Source organism: Neofelis nebulosa, chromosome 1, assembly GCF_028018385.1.
Source record: "Neofelis nebulosa isolate mNeoNeb1 chromosome 1, mNeoNeb1.pri, whole genome shotgun sequence".
Lineage (NCBI taxonomy): Eukaryota > Metazoa > Chordata > Mammalia > Carnivora > Felidae > Neofelis > Neofelis nebulosa.
The window spans coordinates 8232803-8257057 of record NC_080782.1 but is presented as its reverse complement, the minus strand read 5'-3'; the positions used below and the strand labels follow the sequence as shown (position 1 = coordinate 8257057).

The 24255-nt window shown below is 43.3% G+C and overlaps 1 protein-coding gene across 2 annotated transcripts in view; it reads right to left on the bottom strand.

Moving 5' to 3' along the window:
- Positions 1 to 6302: 6302 nt before the first annotated feature.
- The window catches only part of MARCHF6 (membrane associated ring-CH-type finger 6), a 76552-nt gene continuing 58599 nt past the window's right edge, over positions 6303 to 24255 (bottom strand). For both annotated transcript variants that reach the window (XM_058715631.1, XM_058715638.1), the window contains exons 22-26: positions 22905 to 23039; positions 17694 to 17783; positions 15134 to 15266; positions 13573 to 13708; positions 6303 to 10069 (exon numbers count right to left, since the gene is read on the bottom strand). In XM_058715631.1, the coding sequence (XP_058571614.1) occupies positions 9979 to 10069; positions 13573 to 13708; positions 15134 to 15266; positions 17694 to 17783; positions 22905 to 23039 (585 nt within the window). In that variant the 3' untranslated portion in view covers positions 6303 to 9978. The remainder of the gene's footprint in view (positions 10070 to 13572; positions 13709 to 15133; positions 15267 to 17693; positions 17784 to 22904; positions 23040 to 24255) is intronic.

Below are 24255 nucleotides of genomic sequence, written 5' to 3'. Positions count from 1 at the left end.
GGTCGGTGCAGGTGGCACGAGCTCCCCCCTCCCCCGAAGGAATGTGGCCCTGCCTTCCTCGACTGTCGCGCTCATGCTGCACGTGCTCGTCCAAGCGGTCCCCAGCCTCGATATCCTCGCATCTCCCACTCGGTCTGCTGATTGCAGTTTAAGAGCCACTTAGGAGTTTAGACAGCGGCTGATTTTCAGCTAAAAGAAGATTCTGTTTATTTATTTATTTTTTTTTAATTTTTTTTTCAACGTTTTTTATTTATTTTTGGGACAGAGAGAGACATAGCATGAACGGGGGAGGGGCAGAGAGAGAGGGAGACACAGAATCGGAAACAGGCTCCAGGCTCTGAGCCATCAGCCCAGAGCCCGACGCGGGGCTCGAACTCACGGACCGCGAGATCGTGACCTGGCTGAAGTCGGACACTTAACCGACTGCGCCACCCAGGCGCCCCAAGAAGATTCTGTTTAAATTGTTTTCCTAAGGAAGATAGAATGGTTGAGCCAATATGATTGGGTCTAGAAGGACATAAGCCATGTCTTCTGATACAGTAGGTTCGGGTCCATGGGTAGAGTAATTGGCTCCATTCTGGTGGATCCTGACCAGGGCAGTGTACAAGGCGGCTACGTTTAAACCCACCCTGAATGTATGAGGCCCCCGAAGCCTGCTTTCCACTGCTCACCTCTAGCCCGGACACAATGGAGAACTGGAATAAGTTATCTCCAGGAAGAGTCAGGCAGCCCTTCCTCCTGCCCTAGAGGCATCACCCCCACCCATGACCCCTCTACCTGGGCACACACATTTCCAAATTAACAGCATTAGCAAAAAGTTAAAACAGTCAATATTTAATGTTGATATAATATGGGAAAACAAGGAATCTCATATGCTGGTGAGAGAGGAATGTCAATTAGTACATTTGGGGGCCATTTGGTACTATATTTTGATGGCTTACCAATCTTTTACCGATTGATCCTACAGAAATACTAGCCTGAGTATATAAATTAGTATGGACAAATGTGTTTATTATAGCATATAATAAAATGGGTTAACTAATGGTCTTTCAGAAAACTGAAATCATAGTCTTATCCACACAACAGAATACAATACAGCCAGAATTATTAAATGAGGTAGCTACTTAAGTGTTGATATAAAAAGATGGTCATGAAATATAAAGCAGGAAAAAAAAAAGCACCCCATTGAGCAGAGTCTGTGGGAGCACACTACCTATATTGTGATAAAAGGAGTCTGTGAATGTATGTTTACCCACACCACATTCTGGAAACAAACACTAAACTACTAATGGTAATACTAGTGGTAATTACCTCTGGAGAATGGCACAGGTTTTCAGTTTTTATTTTAATCATAGACACATTGTTTTTATGCTGTTTCATCCATTTATTTCCTCAAGAGTATTTATTGAATATGGAGTATGTCCCAAGAACCGTCCTGAGATACAATAGTAATCTCCGAATAGTTACCAAAAAAAAATCTCCGAAGCTTACATTCAAATGGGGGGAAACACGCTAATGTAAACAATACAGGAAAACCATATAGTATGTTAACACATATGAGAGACAGAACACAGCAGTAGAGGGGTCGGGGAAAGCCCCAGGAGCTGCAATTTTAGATAAGCCTAAGAATGACACTTCAGTGAAGAGAGGAAGAACTTGGGGAGAGCCTAGAGGAAGAACAATAAGGCACAGCAAGCAGCAAGTGCAAAGGCCCAGAGGTTTGACCTGTTCTGGAAGCAAGGAGGCTGCCTGGAGCACAGTGAGCACGGGGGGCCTCAAAGCGACTGTGGACTTGGGACTCTGTGATGGTTAGCTACCTGGGTAAAGGACTGATGTGATCTTAGATCTCAACATGATCACTCCGGATCCAGTGTTGAAAGTCAATGGAAGAAAGAAAAGAGAGCATGGGCAGAGGTCAGGAGCTCCAGAGAAACTGCAGTGACCCGGGCAGGAGGAAGATGATGGCGCTTTGCACCAGGATGGTAGCGGTGGGGGTGCTGTGACGTAGCCAGAATCCGATTTACTTTGAAGTTAAGACTTGCTGCCCAATTGTACGTGAAGCGTGGAAAAACACGTGTCAAAGGTGTTACCAACATTTTTTATTTAGCAACCTGAATCCGTCCAGGTGCTTACCAACTGCAAGGGGAAGTTTGAGAAAATAAATCTGGGGTAGGGGAATCACGAGTTGTGTTTTGGACCTACTCAGTTCGAGATGTCCGGAGAGTCCACATAGGCAGCCGCACGGATGGGATGTGTCTGGAGTTCCAGGAAGGAAGATGGAATGAGTAAATAAATATGCATGTGAGTGATCAGCATCTAGACGGCCTTTAAAACTATGAGAGTAAGCGAGATCACCAAGTCAACAGGTGCAGGTAGAACAGAGGTCCCAGACGGAGCTGAAAGGCAAGACAGGGTCAGTGAAGGAGTTTATAAAGCAGAGTCCACAGACAGGTAGGAGGAAGATGAGGCGAGTGCTGTGTCCTGAGAGCCAAGGGAAATGGTTTCACTGGAGAGAGGGACCAGCTGTTTCCGGTGAGACCCGAGAATTAACCACCGAATTTAGGGGTGGCCATTGGTGGCCTTCCACAAGAGCAATTCCGGCGGAAGAGTGGAGCAAATAGCTGATTGTAGTAGGGTTGGAAAAGGAGAGGAAAAATTGGAAAGCGGGAGTACGATAACTGAAGGCCTTTACTGAAAAGGAAAGCAAAATAGAGCAGATGAAGGAGGTGAAGATTTTTCTTATGCAAGAAACAACGGAAACGTCTGGATGATGGGAAGGAACCACAACAGTTACCATGAGGGAGAGGGAGATCTGCAGCAGCGCCTTGAGCGGGTGAGAGTCCTGTCCATCCAGTGAGGCCGTGCAAGGCAGGCAGGGCTCAGGGAGTGATCGCACATGAGCCCGGGGGCACATTTCACTCTACGTACAGGGCAGGCACGCCGGAGGGGACGTGCATGGCCTGCATGGCCCACGGGGCATCTGGGCACAGGTGCAAGTAAGAGGGTAAATGTGATGGTGTGAACTTGTGAAGACTTGTTCCGATTGCTTAGGTCTTCTCGGTGAAATAGAAAAGTCATCAGCCAAAAGTCAGAAAGGAGAAGCGGACACTTTGTAGAAAGATAAGGTATGAAATGATTAGAGAGCATATATGAACATGGAATTTATTTTTGAAATCAAGATGTAATTAACATGCAAATTGCACAAGTTTAAAATGTGCAATTCTTTGACAGATGTATACATGTCAAACCAGAACCACATCAAGGTAACGGACACATCATCACCCCCATTTCCTTATGCCCCTTTGAAATCTCTCCATGTCCCTCCCCACCAACCCCCCCTCATGTGCTTTCTATTGATTTCTGTAGGTTACTCTGCATTTTCCAAAAGTTTTGATAAACGAAAGCAGACATTTTTGGTCTGCTTTCAATCAGCATTGGGACTTGTCCATGTTGCGTATATCAAGTTAATTGCCTTTTATTGGAACAGTATCTCATTGTATGGATAATCATTTATCTCTTTCCCTGTTGTTGGCCATGTGCATTTTTTCCACCTTTGGGCTATTACAAATAAAGCTACCATAAACGTTCATGTCTGAGTCATCATATGGACTTACTTTTTCCTCAGTCAGTAACTGGGGGTGGTGAGTACTTACTATAACCTTTTAAGCACTGCCCATTATTTAATTAAAAGTTTTTTGTTTTTTGGTTTTTTTTTTTTATGTTTGAGAGAGAGAGTGTGTGAGCAGGGGAGGGACAGGGAGACAGGGAGACACAGAATATGAAGGAGGCTCCAGGCTCCGAGCTGTCAGCACAGAGCCTGACTGGAGGGGGGGGGGGGGGGGGGCGGTGCCTGGAACCCACAAACCGTGAGATCACGACTTGAGCTGAAGTCAGACGCCTAACCAACTGAGCCACCCAGGTGCCCCCCAACTGTTCTAAAGTGATTAGCTCACCCCTTTACTTTCCTTCCAGCACAGCCTGAGCATTCCTCACATTCTCACCGACACGTGGTATGGTATTTTTAGTCATTCTGATATGTGGTGGTAACTCACAGGTTTTAATTTCTATTTTCCTAATGGCTTTTACATTGACCAGCTTCTCATGTGTTTATTTGCTATCTGTATGTCCTCTTTAGTGAAGTGTTTAAATATTTTGCCCATTTTAAAAATGGGCAAATGGATCTTCTCAAACTACTGAGTTTTGAGACTTTATTCTGAATGCATGTCTATTATCAGAAATGTTCTGCAAATATTCCCTGCCACTCCATGGCTTTTGTTTTCTGAATGACATATATCAGAGTGGACATTTTCAATTTTGATAATGTCCAATTTATCAAATTTTTCTTCTAAGGATGGTGCTTCTGGGCTGCATCCAATCTAAATCTTTGCCTTACCCGAGGCTGAACATCTCTCCCTGTTTTTTCCCAGAAGTTATATAGTTTGAGCTTTCATGTTTAGGAATACAGTAATTTTAATTTTTGCAGATGTTGAGATATGGATCAATTTTTAACTTTGCATCTGGATGGCCAATTGTTCTAGTACCATTTGTTTGACTTTCGCACCTTGTCAAAACTCACCTGTCCCTACGCATGTGGGTCTATTTCTGGACTTTCTGTTCTGCTCCATCAGTCCAGTGGGTTTGTGTAACTGGCAGGAGGGGCGGATGCAACTGAGCCAAGAAAAAAGGAGTTATTGAGGGGGTTGCTGACACAGCTTCTTGTCCTAAAAAAGCTACTGAACAAATGTGGAAAAGCAGAAAGACACTGCACTGTTGCATATGTGTAAAAAGAGAAATTTCAAAAGGAAGATTAAGCATGTACAGGGGTGCAGAAGGGACTGCCTCCACCCAGGTCACCAGCTGCTGTCGGCCCATTCCAGCAGTGTGGGGCTGTGGGAGGCAGACTGCGGGGGGGGGGGGGGGGGGGGGAGGGACTGCGGGCATGGGGGACGAGTCTATGCGTACAGTGGGCCCCTCCTCTGTATTCCTCAGGGCACTGTATCCCTGTTAGAACCCTCTGCTCATTTTTCTGGCCTTTTCCACTCTAACTGGGCTACTTGAAGGCAGACACCATACCTCTATTCAACTGCAGTACTCAGTACAGGGCAGGGCAACAAAATAGACACCAAAACGAAACATTGTGGGAGGGAGGAGAGGAGAGTGTTACCTCCTCGGACCCTTAATCCACTTGTGACAGCAGTTTCGTTTTTCCAACAAGAGTGGCTGTGAACTGTGGGGTGTGAGGGGGAATGGCCACTTTCTGAGATTCACCATGCGGTCCCCTTTGCTGTAAAACCTCACAGATGCCCTGTGGTTCAGATAACATTTTGCCTACCACCACTGCATTTAAAATAAATAAAATAACACTTGGAGGGCGCCTGGGTGGCTCAGTCACTTAAGCGTCTGACTTGATTTCGGCTCAGGTCATGATCTTACGGTTCATGAGACTGAGCCCTGCCTCAGGCTCTGGTGCTGAGCCTGCTTGGGATTCTCTCTCTCCCTCTCTGCCCCTCCCCTGCTCTCTCACACACCCTACCCCTCAAAATACATAAAATAAACATTTAAAAAGTGTTTCTTAAATGCACTTGATTAAAAAGAAATCAAGTTTTGAACCTCGAAACAAAAGGATCTCTTCACATGGGGGCAGCTCAGGAGGAAAAAATCTTCATGCAATTCTTTCCTTTTTCTCTGAGATTTACAGGCAGCTACATAAAATGGCTTTGACTGGTTTTACCCTATTCCAAGTATCCACTTAACGAGAAAACCTGCTGAGGCTCTGGCATGTGGATCTTGCCGAAGCGGGAGGCAGCTTGCCCGCAAGATGAGGGCCTTTACTGTTCCCCATGAAGATGGTCTAGGCAATACAGTCAGGGGATGAGGGGAGAGGGATGTGTTCTCTGCAACTATACTTCTAAATTTACACTGAAAACTGAACGGAGGAGCTATAAGCATATATTAATTTTCTTATGTAATTATTATATTTAAAAAATACCTAGGGAGCCTGGGTGGCTCAGCTGGTTAAGCATTCGACTTTGGCTCAGGTCATGATCTCACAGTTCGTGAGTTCGAGCCTCCCGTCAGGCTCTGTGCTGACAGCTCGGAGCCTGGAGCCTGCTTTGGATTCTGTGTCCTCCTCTCTCTCTCTGTCCCTCCCCCACTTGCACTCGGTCTCCCCCTCAAAAATAAACATTAAAAAAATTTTTTTTAATAACCTAGATTGTCTACCTATGCTGATTAATAATGCACATTTCTGTAATTCTGAAGTAATTTTGCAACAAAGCAAAAACAAACCAAAACAACTAGGCTACAGCTAACATTTGCTTTATTCAATTTTGTTCTCTTGACTTAGAAGGCAACAACCAACCACATAAAAAAGGGAGCATTTTAGAATATATATACATAAAATTGGTCTGGGTGTCTAAGGTGTTTGCTTCAATAGAAAATTGACGTCCTAAATAACTAAGTGCTCTACGTACCATCTACAAGTCAGTTCCAGGCCTTACAGTCATTACATTTCCAGTTAAGGTATTGTGTATTACTCTGCTGACACAAATGAGGCACTCACACAAAATCACTGGGAATGAAATTGGGTATACACTGTCTTACACCTTTAATACTGTATTAGTAACAAGCATACTGTTGGAGATTATGTGAAAAGAAACCCTTTCTCATGATGGCTGCTTTTAAACAATGACACAGGGCAGTAACAGGGTGAAGAGAAAATATGTGCCCGAGGGACAAATGAGATATAAGACAGCCCAACCAAGGGAGTTACAATCTCCACACACAAGGTTTTTGTTAATACTTTAGTGGCACGACATTTTGTCTTTTCTTGATGGCAACCGAGTAGGTAACGTTCTAAAGGAGTATTTTGAACATAATCACTTTAAAATTTTACAAGTATAAAACTTATCACAGTAAGTAGAGAGCTTAAAATAGTCCTGAAAGTGAGAATGAGTAGCTAACTTGCGAAGTTGACAAAACTGCCAGTGTTCTTAGACCGGCACTACATTCTCGTGTGTGTGTGTGTGTGTGTGTGTGTGTGTGTGTGTGTGTGTGTGTGTGTCGGGGGGTAAACACAATACAGTGGAGAAATGTCCAGTGCTTCTTCGTTTTAAAAAGTCATGAATTCAACCTAAATTCAAGAATTACACTTTAATAATAGCATTTGCCAATACAGAAATGACATCTCTAAGACCAAATCATTTAAGAAAAAGTTATTCTCTGTTACTTGAGTAAGGGAAAGAAAAAACACAAGGATCCACAGTAATAACAGCTATATTAAATGTTGAAATAAAAATTACTTTTTGTTTACATCTGGAATTGAGATGTCCAATTTCCACTGTTTCTCCAGAGAACTAACAGGAAAAAATCACCTAAAAACATGGAACTTTTTTAAGGCTAGCTATACATAAACCTCACATTGGTATTTTCTTGTTTTCATCTCAACTATTAGCTTCAACAGTTTAAAACTCAAACATAATTTGCTAATAATGACAAATGCACACCTCATAATATGACCATTTGATAACTGGTCATGTGAAACTTACTCCCAAATGCTGATTTGTCTTCCATTTATAAACAATTAAAAATAAAGCAAAATGGTCTTCTTTTGTAATTAATTTCCTTGAAGACGGTTTTAGCCCAATGTAAAATGAAGCAAAACTACACTATTTTTTTTTTTTTTAATTCTACATGAAGGGCAGCAATACTAGAACTTTCTGAACCAGAGGTTTCAAATGTTCATGAGACTATTGATTAATCATAAAATTCTGGTGCTGCCCATGTAAATATTATGTCAGCAAACGCTTTCCTTATGAAAGTTTTCATCTTATTAAAAACAGGACAGAGCACAACTGAAAACCAAGAGGAAATCCTTAGATACAACAAGATAAAGTTATCTGCCGGTGAAATGGAGGGCAAGATTCTCACCATTCGTATATGTTCATATATATGTATGTTTTTCTTTTCAGTTTTTTTTTTTTTTTTACAAAATATCTGATAAGATTCATTTAAAATTTTGTAGAACAACAATTTTTAATTTTTTGTGGTATCTGCCTAGCTCTTTCCGATAAAATGGATAAATGTGTTCAATGCCTTTATATCAAGATCTATAAATTCTCTGAAAATTTTAAAAAGAAAGCTAAATTAATATAATCAAGTTCTATGCCCAATTGATAATATTTTTCTCCCAAAGAGAACAATTTATATAGACACATACCACGATAGGTGGCAGTACATTTTAAAATGCTCTTAATTTTTTAAAGTAGGATTCCATTTCCACATAAATGCAGGGCTAGCAAAGACCTTATTTCAAATACAAGGGAAAGGACTGCTACAAAGTGCCAGAGGGTGTTAACACTGAACCCCATGTCAAGCTTTTTTTTTTTTTTTGATACTGATGTTTTACACTATATTTTAAGGTAAAGTATTACCACTTCAGGAAAAACTGCTGAAATGTAAAACAACCAGAATATGTCTGCTTTTGTGGTAGCTTACGTTTGGCTGACTTTCATATTTAAAGAATCTTCAGATTTAAGTCTACAGATTTTAATACTATATGGAAACTCTTTAAGAGTTCCTGAAGACCTCTGCTGCCCATTTTCTCTGAGGACATTCAAAACACAAACACCACCCTTACAATATACCATTACCATTAAATACTGGGATCGTGTGCCCAACTGTTGTATTGCTCTAAATACTTCATTCTTGAAGCTTTGGTTCTCAGGGAAAACCAGATCTGTAAGTGTTCAGTATTCTGCGATTTTACAGCACATTTCCAATGAAACACCTTCTTCACTCCTATGTTAAAAAGGCCAGCTCAAGCCAGCTTCCTTCAGGACGAGTAAAATCAAACTGGTTTCATTTGTAGTTTTCTTCTGTAAACAAAAAGCTCTGGAAACTTTGGGATTTACTCATGGAAAACTAGGAGAAACAGACTCCCTGATCCTGACCCAACAGGGTGCCCCAAGCAGCAGGACCAGGTGTTGTAGGCTGCCTTCCCTGGTGCTGCCGATCTAAGACCACAAACGACATGTGCATTTAGCTAACACCTCAGTGTGTCCTAATTCCAGTATGATGCGGTACTGTTGTTGACAGTATTCTAGAAGACTCGCGATCCGGCATGACCTTTGGCTACTGCTGCCAAAGAGAAAAAAAACGACAGCTGTGTGTGGAAAAGAGGGGCTGGAGAGAACTAAGGAAAACGTTCTTGTGGACTTTTTTTTTCTCTAAGTATAGACATGCCCCGAACAAGCACAAAAGCCCAACCCCTAATGCTGATCACTAGGAATATTAAATTATCAAAATTAAAAATAATTTCCTCACCTAGCACAAGATACTATACAATATTATAAACACAGACACATGAAAAAAAATCAGGCAGTAGAAAATGTACAACAGCTTTGGTGTTATACAAAATAACTTCCAAAAACGATCGACAGTGAAGCACAAAGTCCATGTTCTCTTACCACAGACACTCCACTGCTGATTTCTACTTGTTTCCTTTCAAGTTCTTGGTAAGGTCTGAACAGCCAAGAAAGACAGAATGCACAGTTTACTTAATGGGATACCGCGCTCCAAAGGACGTCGTGAAAAAGTTTTGCCTCTGCACTATGGCTCTGTGGCACATTTCCTGTCAAGATCACAGCAGGTCCAAAATAAAGTGACAACTAGATTTAATAAATTAATATACATTTTGTTTAAAGATGTACAATGCACATTCTGTTTAATCCACGGTTTTAGGGTATCCAGGAACTTCTATTTACACATGTACAGACCTCAGACAGCAACGATGGTGGAAGATGCAGGAAGGGCGGCAGGGCCCTGCACGCTGCTTCTCCGAATGCTGAGAACACAAGTCAAATACAGTTAACTTAAAAACAATGCTGAGAGATCACTGGGAAAAATCTCCCAGAGAGAAGTCCACAAAAAAGGACACGTAAAGGCAAGGGGAAGGTCAAGGTAGTTGAGACAACCACTTTATTCTTGGGACGACTGTGCAGGTGGTGGAGATGTGCCTTGTTTGCCAGATTTCCGTTCGTAATTCACGAGGCGTTGGCCCACAAGGTATCTAGGTTGTAAAAACAGGGTGGTTACTCTCTTATATGATCCCACATATTAAAATATTCTTCCTAAGAGCAGCCAGTGATACATCTTTTGAATGCAAATCAGATCACTCCCACTTAAAACCCTTCAATGGTCTGAAGGGGAGCGTAGAATGAACACTGGCAACAGGCACATAAGCAGGCAGCTCACGGCGAGGTGAGAGCAGCAAACGTCGGAAGGCCTCGGATCCCAGGCAATGGCGTGTGTACTCTGGCCCCAAGGCTGGGGCTCTCGTGCACACGCAGACACCGGGGGGTAAGACACAGTCAACCGACTCAGGGCATTTATCTGTTAGGAATATTTTCTAAAACGGCTCAGAAGACAGATCTGAAGAAACAGAAAGCTAGGTAGAGAGGAAAGTGGATCAGAATAGCTCTAGTTTTAGAGAAAAGGAGAAACCCAAGGGCAAGAGTCTCAATGAGGTCAAAGGGGAGAAGGCAGAGAAGTGAGCATATGCAAGGGACAGAAGGAAGGAGGTTACGGCCCAACAACAGAGCGTTACACGTCCCTAAGTCACGTGCCATGATGATACGGAGGTCAGGGCAAAGGGTGCAGGGCTACAGCACCAGACACAGAAGTGACCACGGCTGGCGTGAACAGACACCACATCCCCAGGACAACAGCAGCGGTTGTGGAGAAGCAGGGGGGCCTCCTGACCCTGGGGCCCGGGCTGCAGGCTGAGCCTCGGAGGACAGTGGGTGAGAGCCGACTGTGGCAATGAGCGGCAGGAGGCTGGGGTACACGGTGCCCACGTGAAGTCAGCGCTGCAGACCCACGAGTGGTCCCTCGGTCCTCAGCCACCTGTGCGAGCACGGGACAGCAAAGCCGGCACGCGACAGGCTGGCCCGGGAGCTGGGTCTCTGAGACCCAATTTATTTACTCGCCAATAAAACGAGGACAGCAGTACTGTGCCCTGTGACTGCTGTAAGAAATAAGAAACACACAAAAGCCACGGCAACAAAGGCCTGGCATGTGCTGGACTCAGTGTAGTGACTTTCACTTTTCACCATTACTTTTGCTTCTCTGACTTTCACCACTTTTCCACCAACACACACCAGCCTCACGCGAAATTGTGGCAGTTTCTGCCGAGTAGTTTCACGTCACTTTTTAAAGCATTTCACTAATCCTATTGCTTCTTCATCCATGATCCCACGGTATAATCCTCGTTCTTTTTCTCTCACCAATCCTTTTCCTGATGTTAACTACTCCTTTCCCTCACAGTTAGTTCCCCCACCAGTGTATTTTTAACTGTGATGGCTTATCAATGTTTTAAACGATGACAACTGGATGCTAATGTATCCTGATGCTAATGTCAGGCACTGCCTGACACACCCATAATCACAAAATACACCAAGTTATGCCAAAAATGGGGTTGACGTTATGGCAATGAAAAAGCAATAAAAAGCAGAGACAACAGTGATTTTAATTCATTTGCCCAGGACCAAAAAGGAACTCAGTGCAGAGAAAGGAGACTCTGAGCCCACCACCCACTCTCCCTAATGACCGAGCACCCTCTCGTGCCCACAGCCCGCCCCGCACACCCCACGAGCAGAGCCTGCTCCCTTTCCGACACTGCTGGACCGGCGGAAACCACGGCACCCGAGGTGCGGCCTCAAGGGAGCCTGCCCTTCACAGTTTGCTATGCGAAGAACGAACGTGGGAGAAGAGAGTACACTGGGCTGCAGCAAAAGAGCAGAAAATAATGAGTAAGACATGCTCCAAGGTAGGCAGGAGAGACCGCTGGGGCAGACGAGCAGGGTGGGGGACAAGGGTGAGGAAGAAAGCAGCAAAAAGCCGAGGCCATGTCTCGTCTGCGTTGTCTGCAGAATGTACTCGTCAGCCTAAACGAGTGAAGTGAGAAAAATGGGACATTCACCATTGAAATCCCCTCTCTGTTCTTTCCCGGTACACAGAACTTTACAGACTGCCCAAGTATACTTGGGTTTTTTGTCAGTGAATGCTTTGGAAAAGCCTTGAACACCCTAAATTTCATCTTTTTTTTTTTATTCATTTAAATTCAAGTGAGTTAACATACAACGTAGTACTGGTTTCCAGACTAGAGCCCAGTGAGTCATCACTTACACATAACAGTGCCCATCACAACAAGCACCCTCCTTCGCGCCCATCACCCATTGACTCATCCCACACCTCCCCTGCCCTCCAGCAACCGTCAGTTTGTTCTCTGTATTTGAGTCTCTTATGTTTTGTCTCCATCCCTGTTTTTATCTTATTTTTCCTTCCCTTCCCCTATGTTCATCTGTTTGGTTTCTTAAGTTCCATATAGGAGTGAAATCATAGGATAATTGTCTTTCTCTGCCTGACTTATTTCGCTTTGCATAATACACTCTATGTGTCGTTGCAAATGGCAAGACTTTCTTTTTGATGGCTGATATTCCACTGTGTATATGTATGTGTGTATAGACACACACACACACACACACACACTCTCTCTCTCTCTCTCTCTCTCTCTCTCTCTTTACCCATTCATCAATCGATGGACATCCGGGCCCTCTCCATAATTTGGTGCTGCTATAAACACTGGGGTGCATGCGCCTCTCTGAATTAGCATTTCTGTATCCTTTGGATAAATACCTACTAGTGCAACTGCTAGGTTGTAGGGTAGTTCTATTTTTAATTTTTGGAGGAACCGCCACACTGTTTTCCAGAATGGCTGCACCAGTTTGCATTCCCACCAACAACAGTGCAAAAGTGTTCCCCCTTATCCACATCCTTGCCAACATCTGTTTGTTTCCTGAGTTGTTAATTGTAGCCACTTCAACAGGTGTGAGGTGGTATCTCATGTCTAAACGAGAGTGTTGTTAACAATGAAACAAGACAACACGTGTAAACTGGGACTCTTCCTGGCAAACCAGGATGGAGTTATATTATAAACTCACTCTCTCTGCCAGCCACCATTTGGCTTTGTTAGGACATGGAAGGTCAGACAGCTGTTATCCCCAGAACGTGTTTTCCTTGGCTGTCCTCAATCTCTCACGGAGCAGAGGTCACAGTTTCCCTCAGAGGCCCTACAGTACTTCTGTAGGAACCTTACAGCTTCTCTTGGCAATGGTCAGAGTGACCCAGTGGCCCCTGGTTGCAGGTAGAGCTTAGGTGGGCCAAGTCCTCATACAGGCTTATTTTTATCTAAAACTATTTAATGTACTGTCAGACCAAAACATTAGGAAACAGACTAAAAACTATTTAGAATGGGCATTAAAGCCTTCCTCCCTTTACTTGCTTCTCCCAGTCTTGTTCATCTCCAAAAGAGACAGCTCCCTATCCCCAGTGGAATCCTTGATAACACTGTCTTTTACATCTTACATCAAATCTGTTAGCAAATCCTTAATTCTACCTCAAAACGTATCCATAATCTGAGCACTCTTCTCAACTATGATTTATCACATTAGAAACAAAAATTAAGAAAGAGACATCTTAAAAACAGTTAGATAAATGGAAATCTAGACTTACTTGTCATTTTTAATATGTTCATAAAGGCGCTTAAACTGGCGGACCTGGAAGGACAAGATCCCCATCAATACCACAACCATCAGTAAAAACGGATAAATTCGCCGATGGACCAAGTTTTGCATTTCTGCAGTAACACCTGTAAAACAAAGAAAGGGCAAACTAAGTATATATGGAATGACCGTGAAATAAAAATATGTCCTTCCCCCGGGAGGCAGGGCTGGGAGGTGCTTAACTGAAGCTGACGCTTGCCACGTAAAATGCTTTAAATAAAGGCCATGCTGGGGCGCCTGGGTGGCTCAGTCGGTTAAGCGGCCGACTTCGGCTCAGGTCATGATCTCGCGGTCCGTGAGCTCAAGCCCCGCGTCAGGCTGTGCTGACCACTCAGAGCCTGGACCCTGTTTCAGATTTTGTGTCTCCCTCTCTCTCTGACCCTCCCCCGTTCATGCTCTGTCTCTCTCTGTCTCAAAAATAAATAAACGTTAAAAAAAAATTAAAAAAAAAAAATAAATAAATAAAATAAAGGCCATGCTGGAACCATCAAGAGGATGTTCACCAGACAGGAACAATGAGACTTATTCTTTTGAAAGGTCACTGTGGCCACAGTGTGGAGAGTGAATTAGTGGCGGTGGCTTTAAATTAGGGAAACCAGACAGGAGGCCACTGAGGTTAAGGTAAGAGCCACAGGGAAAGGTGCCTGGTTAGAGAATGGCTTCTGGAGGCTGAGGCAGTGGGACTTGGGGACCATGTGAGTAGGAAGGTGACACAAATGACCTACAAGGTTTCTGACCCATGCAAATTCTGGATGATAACACTAAGCACTAAGAGAGGGAATTCAGTAGAAGAAAAAGATTTGGAGGGGAAACTTTGTGCTTCTAATTTTGAAAATATGCTGGGTTTAAGGTCCTGTGAGGACCTGTGAGAACGTAATTGACAAGCTAATATCTAGCTGTGGGGCGTCTGGGTGGCTCTGTTGGTTAAGCATCCGACTCTTGATTTCAGCTGAGGTTATGACCTCACAGTTCATGGGTTCAAGCCCTGCGCTGGGCTCTGTGCTGACAGTGCACAGCCTGCTTGGGATCCTCTCTCTCTCTCTCTCTCTCCCTCTCTCTCTCTTTGCCCCTCCCTTGCTAGTGTGCATGTGCGTGCTCTCCCTCTCTCTCTCTCTCTCTCTCTCTCTCTCTCTGAAAATAAACTTAAAAAAATAATATCTAGTTACTAATATAACAACACTTCACCTTGATTTTACAAGTATGGGATCACAGCACTTCTAGTCAGGAGAAGACAACCTGAAGGAAAGCTGTACCTATTTTGAGGACAGTGTAAATGTCAATACTTCCTCACTTGCCTAGAGAAAAAACTGTATCAAGGAAGTTTATGATTCCCCAAATCTTGCCCTAAGTAGTCAAATCGAAGAAAAAGAGTCTTGCAAAATCACTGTTTTAGCTGGATTTATATTCACAAATTCATCATCTGGAGCCACACAGCCTATGGCACTGGAAGTGCCGAGAAAGTAGTGATGTTAACAGGTGCCGTCTCCAGCTCCCTGGCCAGCATTACCCACCTAGTAAAGGAACGACGCCAGACGCGATGACGTAAGGTACGCACAGGGAAAGCAAGAGCACAGAGATCACTGGTGCTGCCAGTTTACGAATGATATAGTGAAGGTCGATGTTCCGGATGCCATTCGCATAAACCTGAAACGTGAGGGAGAAAATTAGAAAAAGGGAGACAAGACGAATTCCCCCAAGTTGACAGAGCAATCTCTACTGAATCCAAGCCACGGGGAGTTGAATCTATTGGCTATTTTTTCCGAAGTCAAGACAAATTCTGAACACAAATGTTAAGTACGGTGCCCACAAGTCGTTACAGAAATGCATTTATTTCCTTACACTTTGAGGTTAACTCTGCAAAGGGATGAAACAATAAAACACTAGTCTAGAATCCTAACTATACTAGCCCTGCACTATACAATACTGGATACACCCAATAATATGAGGTGAAGACCACATCATAACCCAAAACAACTACTCACATATGTGTGTAAGAATGATCTGTGTTATTAATCAAGATTACGTTCGTTTTATCTGAATATGAAAGAAAACATTATAAGCAGGGAACATGTTTCTGATAAGCTTGTATAAATCAAATTTTAACCAAAGATATTTTACGTGAAAATTTAGTATGAAAGAATTCTATGGTGAATTTCTTTTTTATGTCAAGAATTTCTCCAGTATTTTCATTATCTTATCCAAAAAGTTCTAATGAATAGCACTTCAGAGGAAAGAATGAATAGAAGTGGGAAAACCTTGGGAATAACGGAAAATAAAGATGGTGAGCAGAGGGGGACAGAACTGAAGACCTCTGTTCTTGCTTTCTCCCCAGCACCCCGCCTTCTCCCGGCCCGCAGCACACAGTATTGAAGCACACTTCAACCAAGGGCCACAGCGCACGGACATGCTTGACAACAGGCTCAACCCTCCAAAGGCAACCAATCCCGAATGAATCTAAACTGATGCAACAAGACATCCCAGTGTTTCTCAACCATTTTGTTCAAACTTACACACACAGTATGAAAAAAGAACGTCTCAGAGAGCAAAATATTACAAAGATCAACAATGTTTCACAATGTCCAATTGCGACAAAACCCTCTTCTCCACATTTCTTGGCAAGGGCCAGAGTCACATCTAGAGACTCCAAAGTGGATGCAAACACACGGCCACTTCCTGGCGCTCCTACCCCCACAAATCTCCGGGGCCAGGATTTTTCTGACAATTTTCTTGTGCATACTGAGCTGGGAACTACTGTCTTTATCTCCTATACATCTGTTTCCTGCAACAGAACGCTGAATCTATTTGGCGCTGACCTAAGGGTAAGAGGATTGTCCACAAGTACGTTTTCTAGTCAACTAAAATTTAAAGAAATAAGTACCAAAATCTGTTATGTTGGCTATTTTAGATAGAAATCTTCCTAAAGCGAATTCTCATACTTCCCAGCCTTATTACCAGAGTACAGAGGCACAATGTATTTTTTTCAAGGTTATCACCATAATGATCAAGTTTATCGGACAGTTCCATAATATGATAATAATAGCCTACATGCTATGTAGTAAAATATTCCCTAACAGCTCTGCTTTTTTTTTTTCATTAAGATTGTTTTTATTTCGTATTTTAATTATTTTTTTAAGGCTTTGGGATATGTTTTTTAAGTCTTTTTTTTTTTTCTTTAAGTTTATTTATATTGGTGGGGGAGAGAGAGTGAGCCCAACAGTGCACAGGGGCATGTGCAAGCGGGGGAAGGGCAGGAAGAAACGGAGAGACAGAGAATCCCAAGCAGGCTCTGAGCTGTCAGCACAGAGCCCCATGTAAGGCTCGACCCCACCAACTGTGAGGTCATGACCTGAGCTGAAAGATGCTTCATCAGCTGAGCCACCCAGGCGCCCCAACGTTTTTATTTTATTCCAGTTAGTTAACATACAGTGTTATATTAGTTTCAAGTATACAGTATCAGCTTTATTTTTTAAATTATTTTTTCCCCTGCCCTTGATTTACTGTCTTGAACAGTAACCTCTTTATTCGACTACAGATTTAGAAAACTGAGTACCAAGCGTACATCAGAACTTCCCTGAAACAAACCACATGTACTAATTTTTGCCTTTACTTCGGAGCTTTAGGTACTGTAAGCCACTGGTTAAACTTCAGATAAGGGAAATCTTGGGATGCTGGGTGGCTCAGTTGGTTAAGTGTCCAACTCTTGATTTTGGCTCAGGTCATGATCTCAGTTTGTGAGATCGAGTTCTGCAGGGGGCTGACAGCACAGAGCCTGCTTGAGACTCTCTCTCTCCTCTCTCTGCCCTTCCCACGCACTGGCGTGTATGTGCTCTATCTCTCTCCTTCAAAATAAATACAAAAACATTTTTTAAAAAAAGGAGAAAGTCTTAAGAATGGTTGATGAAAATTCATGGTGATAAAACAGCCAACTGTCTTCTTAGAAAAAAAAAAGTTACATATACTTATTAGAGAAAATGCAGAAAACTCAAAGGTGGAAAAGGAAACTTAAGCACCCCAGCAGCCAAGCACGACCCCTGCCCCACCTAGTCTCTCCTGAAAGCGAACTCTGCTCACCTGCTCAATTACTGTCTTTAACCACCACTGAGGGCCCATCAGGGTTATAGCTGCGATGATTTTGGCATGAAGGACTCCAAGTGCCCAGTCCTAGGAAATAAAAACCATTTGAAAGGTGTTTGTTTTCAGCAATAAACCCAGCAGACAGGCTATACATTTTCTTGAATATTTCATTTCAAAACAGAAGTCCTACAGGATTAGTAACAATTTTACAGAAGATGAACATACACTAGAAAAATCCAGGGAAATTTCCCCCTAAGAGCTCAAGTTCAGTCTTTCTAACGAAACTCATTCTATTATCTTTTAGAAACCTACATTATTTCCCCAGGAGAATTAGGAAACGTGTCAACATTAATGGGGATCTCAAAAGCAAGTGAAACAGTGCCATGATTTTGTTTCATCAACCGTCTTAAGCTGCCGTGTTGCTTTCAGCTGAGCTAACACTACATCCAAACAAGCCTGTGGAGCCATGTTTGGCCTGAAGAAACCACCCCGAAGGCTCAGAGAGTTTCCAGCTCTAGTACTGCTGAACTGTCATTAGAGCCTCAACCGCCCATGCCAGCTCTCCACCAGGCCGCCAGAAACATCACCACCCCCATCACAAGTCAGATCGCGTAAGGACAGTCTCCTGCTTACAACTCGGAAGTCCTCCTGAGCATGGCACACGAAGTCCTTCATAACCCGGTCTCTGGGTTTGTTTTTTTAATGTGTTTTTTAAAAAGTAACACATTCACACTGAGACGTACTCTTACATAAAATCAAAACCTCTGCAGAAGGCTGGAGTCCTCTGTGACTCCCAGCCCAAAACCCGATCGCTCCCCAGCAGTGACCACTGTTCACGTACCCTGCACGTTTTCTCCCCTGTGCGTTTACTTGTATCTACAGATCTACATCCCACAGAAATGACGCAGCATCATCTTTTTACGAACTTTGCTCCTACTGTTTGCCAGCCCTCTGCACTGTCTATCATCTTCAGGCTAATGTGATTTACTGCTCTGCTTGGTTTGTATTCTGAGCACCTTCTTCAAATGAGGTGAAAGGCTGACGTATGCACTGAATTCTTGCTATCCCAAATATGGCTCTTCACCCTGACAGACAAATGGCTGAATGACATTCTGCCTCGGTACAGGAGGCCTGGTTTTTATACCTTTTACTGCAATTGTCTATAAATGCTCTTCTGCCGTATGGTTTTGCGTGTTACAGAAAAAAGTCCATCACCAATATGATTTTCTGTTTCGAGGTTTACGATTTCTCTTTACCTTTAGGACTCAGAACTATCTTACCAAGATATGCCCCAAATTTTTCTCATCAATGTCCATTTCACTGAACCTGATGAGCTCTTTTAACCTACAGAATCAGAACTTTCTTCAATTCAGTTACATTTTTCTATTTCATTATACACCGCTCATTTCTGCACTCTGGAGCCCTTATCAGGGGATGTTAGTTTCCCTGGATGGACTCTCCAAGGCCCTGACCTTTACCCTCAACTTCCCACTTGTTCAGTTTAGCTCTGTGCTCTGCAGTGGTCTTCCAGAAACACAGTGTGAGCCTCGATGGTGACGACCCACGTCTTCAATTCACCTGCTGAATGTCTGAGATCCGTGCTATGTAGCACCACAGTTTCACTTTGTTTTACTGCCACTGTGTGTGCGTCTACACACATACTGCCCTTGATCACCTGTGTTTTTATTCTTCTATTTGGATGCTCAGGGTTTGGCAGGCATGTCACTGGGCACGTGTTCTCATCGCTCTGCCAGACCTTCCTTTCTGTGGTTGCTGTGCACCCCCTTAGATCAAGCATTTGTTATTTTTCTCTGCAGGTTCAATGAGGCTCAGGTCAGACTAAGAATATCCTAAAGGTTACAAAAGGACCTTTTAGCCTTTTAGACGTTCGGATAGCAAGCCCCTAGTCCCCTACTCAGAACATGGCGAAGCCTCCTTGCTTCATTCCTGTGCTGTCCCAGGCCCCCAGGCAGGGGAGATTTGACTTGCAAATTCAGCTTTCTCTTGGCCTTTGGCGTCTAGAAGGCACCCAGGTGAAGTTCATTTTCACCTGAGGAGGTCCACAGATTGCTGAGGTTCAAGCTCTTTCAAGAGCCACTGACATCCAGTCTTTTCCCCCAGGACAGAACACGCACACACACACGCGCACACACACACACACACACACACACACACACACGTCCCTCTGCCAGAACTCCAAGGGCCCAGTCTCCCATAAATCTGCAGCCACTTAACACGGGGAAGGCAAGCAGCTTAGAGTCAGGTACGGAGAAAAAGCAAGCTGTTCTTATCCAGAATTTTAAGGACACCATGCTACACACAGCCATCTACAACTTGTATTTTTCTCCTACTCACAAACATGACTGAGAACTCTAACAAAACACACAACTCTACTTCCCTCTTTTTAACGGCTACATCAAGTGCCAAAGCAAAAATATATCACATTTTCTTTAGGCCTTCTCTGCTGATGGACATGCAGGTTGCTTACGATGTTGGCATTAGAAACAATGACATGGTGGAGACAGCCCGGTCTGTGCCTCCCGCGCATGTCAATGTTCCCTTGCCGCGGATTCCGAAAAGTGAAACCACTGGGTCATAATACGTCAATATTCCCAAAACCGGAGCGTTTCCATTCTGCAGAAGGACGATGCTGGGTGCCGTCAACACCACAGGGACACACGTGTAACCACGCAAGCTGCATTTACCGCTCGCTGCCGTGAGGAAGGAAGAGCACACCATCTGGAGAGCGTGGGGCGCTCGGTCAGAGTGCTGGAAGAGCTGACTGTAGGATTTCGGTTTGTGTGAGGTGATAAGGGGAAAGGAAGGGCACAGGGCTTTGCTCCGTGTCGGATGCTCTTAGAAAGCAGAGGTGATCTATCCTGGGTATCTTAATATTATTATCTTGCCCAGAAGCAGGGACCAACCGAGGCTAAAACTGTAGTTAGTAATGCAGCAGCGGCTAATGACGTTAGCTGGGAACGGGGGATGTTTTCTCATTTTTGTGGTTTGGACAATGCTCACGCTTTGCCCGTGTTCAGACGTGGTTTTGAAAGGGTCTTGTTTTTGTCTTGACCCGTCACGGTCACAAAGTGGTCTTGTGTGATGCTGATGTTCTGTGAAACTGTTTCTGCCGAGAGGAGAACAGCAAGGCCCAGCCGATGCCAGGCCAGCACCTGAATGTCAGGGGCAATCTGCTCTGTTTCAGTGCCGCCCACTGAAATCGTACCCGTTTGTGGCATCTGCAGTGATCATTGCGTTAAGGCAGCGTCTGACCCTTCCATAGTAAAGCTGTGTATTTTCCTTTGGGATATCAAGTAATGTGCAAGATGACAATTGGCCACCATTTAAATAACTACTTCCGCATCACAGTGGTGTTGAAACATGCCTGCAAATTCTTCTTCCTAGGTGCTAGGGGTCTACACCGCCTTCCCTTGAACCTGGGCCCACCTCTGCGTCTTGCCTGGATCCACTACAACGGAGTGAAAATCAATACCATGGGAATTCCGAGATGAGTGGCTCCTACCCTGTCTGTGGGGACACTTGTTTCTCTCAAGTACAAAGTAACAGGCCCCACTTCCTGGAGGCTACCCGGCTGTGAGGAAGCCCAGGTACATCCAGGAGCTCCAGCCGACAGCCCAGTTGGGGTAAAACCAACAACCGGCACCAACCCCCACATGTGAGTGACGACACTTCCAAAGGGTTCCGGCTGCTGCTGTCAAATCACACTCAGCTACTGTCTTCCCAGCCGAGGCCCCACACAACATGGAGCAGAGACCAGCCAATGTGCCCTGTCTTAATTTCTGACCCACAGACTGTGTAGACAAAATAAATGGCTGTTTTAAGCCACACCGTTGTGACACAACTTGCTATGTAGCGGTAGTAACTGAAGACCCATCAACTTTCACCTGACGGGTTCAGCATCCACTAACAGTCTTTGCCGCAATCACCTATTTTGTGAACTATTGCAAAACAGTGATTTTTCTCATTGTTACTTCCTCTACCTTTATTAGCTGGTATTACTCCATAAAAAAACTAGCTTTCCTTCAGTCACTGATGCCATCTGACTACCCTGCAGTACAGACCTTACAGAAAGACGTCACATGTGCTTAACTTTCCCTTTGTTTCCCACTTCTCCAAGTCGACTCTAGAGCACACAGGATTATAGACAGCTCCACACATATGCTCTGTTTCACCACGTGGTCTGCCCAATCCCTCTTTCCTTGAATACACTTCTTCCTTTCTTGGTCACTCCTTTGTACTCTCTTCTAGGTTGTCCGAGACTTTGTCTCCTACAGAAAATCATACGTAACTCCTAAAGCCAGGATAAATACCTCCTACATGAGGCCACAGCGGCCTGTACTGCCCCAATCACAGTGCGGCCCACCTGGCACCTGTCTGTCTCGCCGATCGGCCCATAAGGTCCACAAGAAGTTCCTGCATTGGACTCATTTCCATCTGAGTTATACAATACAGGGTTTTAGCACACATTAGAGCACGAAAGTAAGTTATCTGCTGTTGAGTAAAGTTTGTGGAGTCTCTCCATCTGGAAAGTAGAGGAAGGGAAATACATCCTGCATAATTTTCATTTCCAGTAAATCTACTCTCATACACTAAGAGGAAATAGAAACAAGGCTGAAAAGCCTATGAATGACTGAATCAATGCCTAGCTCTTCCCTTATGATCTCCTAAGAACTTGAAGTCTAGGATGCTAATTTCAGGCTCTAAATACTATAGAAAAGTAGTATTTTTCTTCCCCGATAGCTTTAAGACCTTTGCTGTGATCTACATAGGTTCCCTCAGAATGCTCTTTTTAATAAACCTGTGACTTTGTGGGAAAACATGCTGTGAGTATTCAAAAATGTAAGTTACTGCTTAAAGCCTCAAACCTAGAAGAAGCAAGGTATCTCATCTTAGCTAATAAGTGAAAAAACCAACACGTGTTAGTCTGTACCTTTAAAGATCAGGTGAAGCCTAAATAGTGACATTTTAACCTATAAAGACCTTTTAAAGGAGTTAAATGACCTGTATATTTTGAAAGCAATTAATTAAAATGTACTATTTAATCAATTTTATAAGGGTTCCCAGAATAGAAAAAATTAGTCTTTCTAAACAAACTACTTAAAATCACTTTAAAAAAAAAAAAAAATCACAACTTTTTCTGATTCCAAATCCATAAAGAAATACCATGAGCAGAAGTCATGCACTTACCTGCCATGGGTAAAAAAGAGGAGTCTGATCCAAGGGAACCCGCAGGGGAGCGACAATAACCAGCTCAAACAGGAGCCCCAGCAGGAGCGGGACAACCCCGGCCAGCAGCACAGCGACTATCAAAGTCTTCATGATCTGCCAGCAAATGAGGCCATGTCACTAGAGAGTCTTTCTGGCTTTTAGCTAAACTCTATTCCACTTGGAACTTTATTTTTCTTCTTTAACCTGATGCCTAACAGAACAAATACATTACCTAAACACCTCACATACGTATTATATCATTAAATGAATATGTATATCAAGCTCAAGCTATAATAAAGGCATGAAACTATTATGCATTTTTGCTTATAAATTACAGAAGTCATTATTACATATATTAACCAGGTGGCTGTGCTGTTTTTCTCAAACTCATTCTCAAAAGTAGGTTTTCATTTGTCCAAGAAAAGCTACTGATTATCTCAGGCTCCTAATCCAATGAAGCCAACTCACAGGCTGACCTGTAACCCCGGAGGTGGACTGGTACAGGAGAAGGGCTCTGTAGAAACCCCAGTGAAGGTAATTAAACCCGCTGATCAAACTGGCTCCCTCTAGAATCCTCTGTGGCCCAACAGAACTATGATAACCAAAATGTCCTATATCTGTGTTGCCAATACAGTAGCCATTAGCTACATGGCTACTCTGTTAGCACAGCTCTAGAATTTGGACAAAGCAACAAAAAAATGAAAATAAAGTCAACACTGAGAAAACAATAGAGACTATGAAAGCACCACTACAGAATCCTGACAAAGAAATGAGTGCTTAAAGTGGCCCTGATGTCTGATGACCTCCCTGTCTCTTAACGTAGCCTCGGTGAGTACATCTGTTTCAACAAGAGACTAACATGACGTGGGTCATACAAAATGCAGTACTTGTTTTTTTAAATGGCATATCGATAATAGAAAATAGAAACAGAAAATTACCAAATGAAAACTGGTTATTAGCTGGTTTCCGTATTTTAAATATATTTAAGTGTCTCATTATCTTGTGAAATTAAACAGCAATTAAGCCCCTCCATTCATAATATATAATAAATCTCAAGTTTTTCTTTCAACGCTAATATTAACCTTTTAGTGAAATTAAAATCTAGATTCAGATACAAAACTAGGATTATACAAATGAAGAGGCATAAGCAGTGACCTAAACCTATTTAGCAAGCATAGCCAACATCACAATCAATCAATAAATCATCACACATGGACGGTCATCTTACACTGACATTTTCCCCCACCTCTGTGCAATTAGGTACTTACTGAGTAATAATTTCCATTACTTACTACACTTTCACATTAGCCAAGACATTCTTGAATCAGCA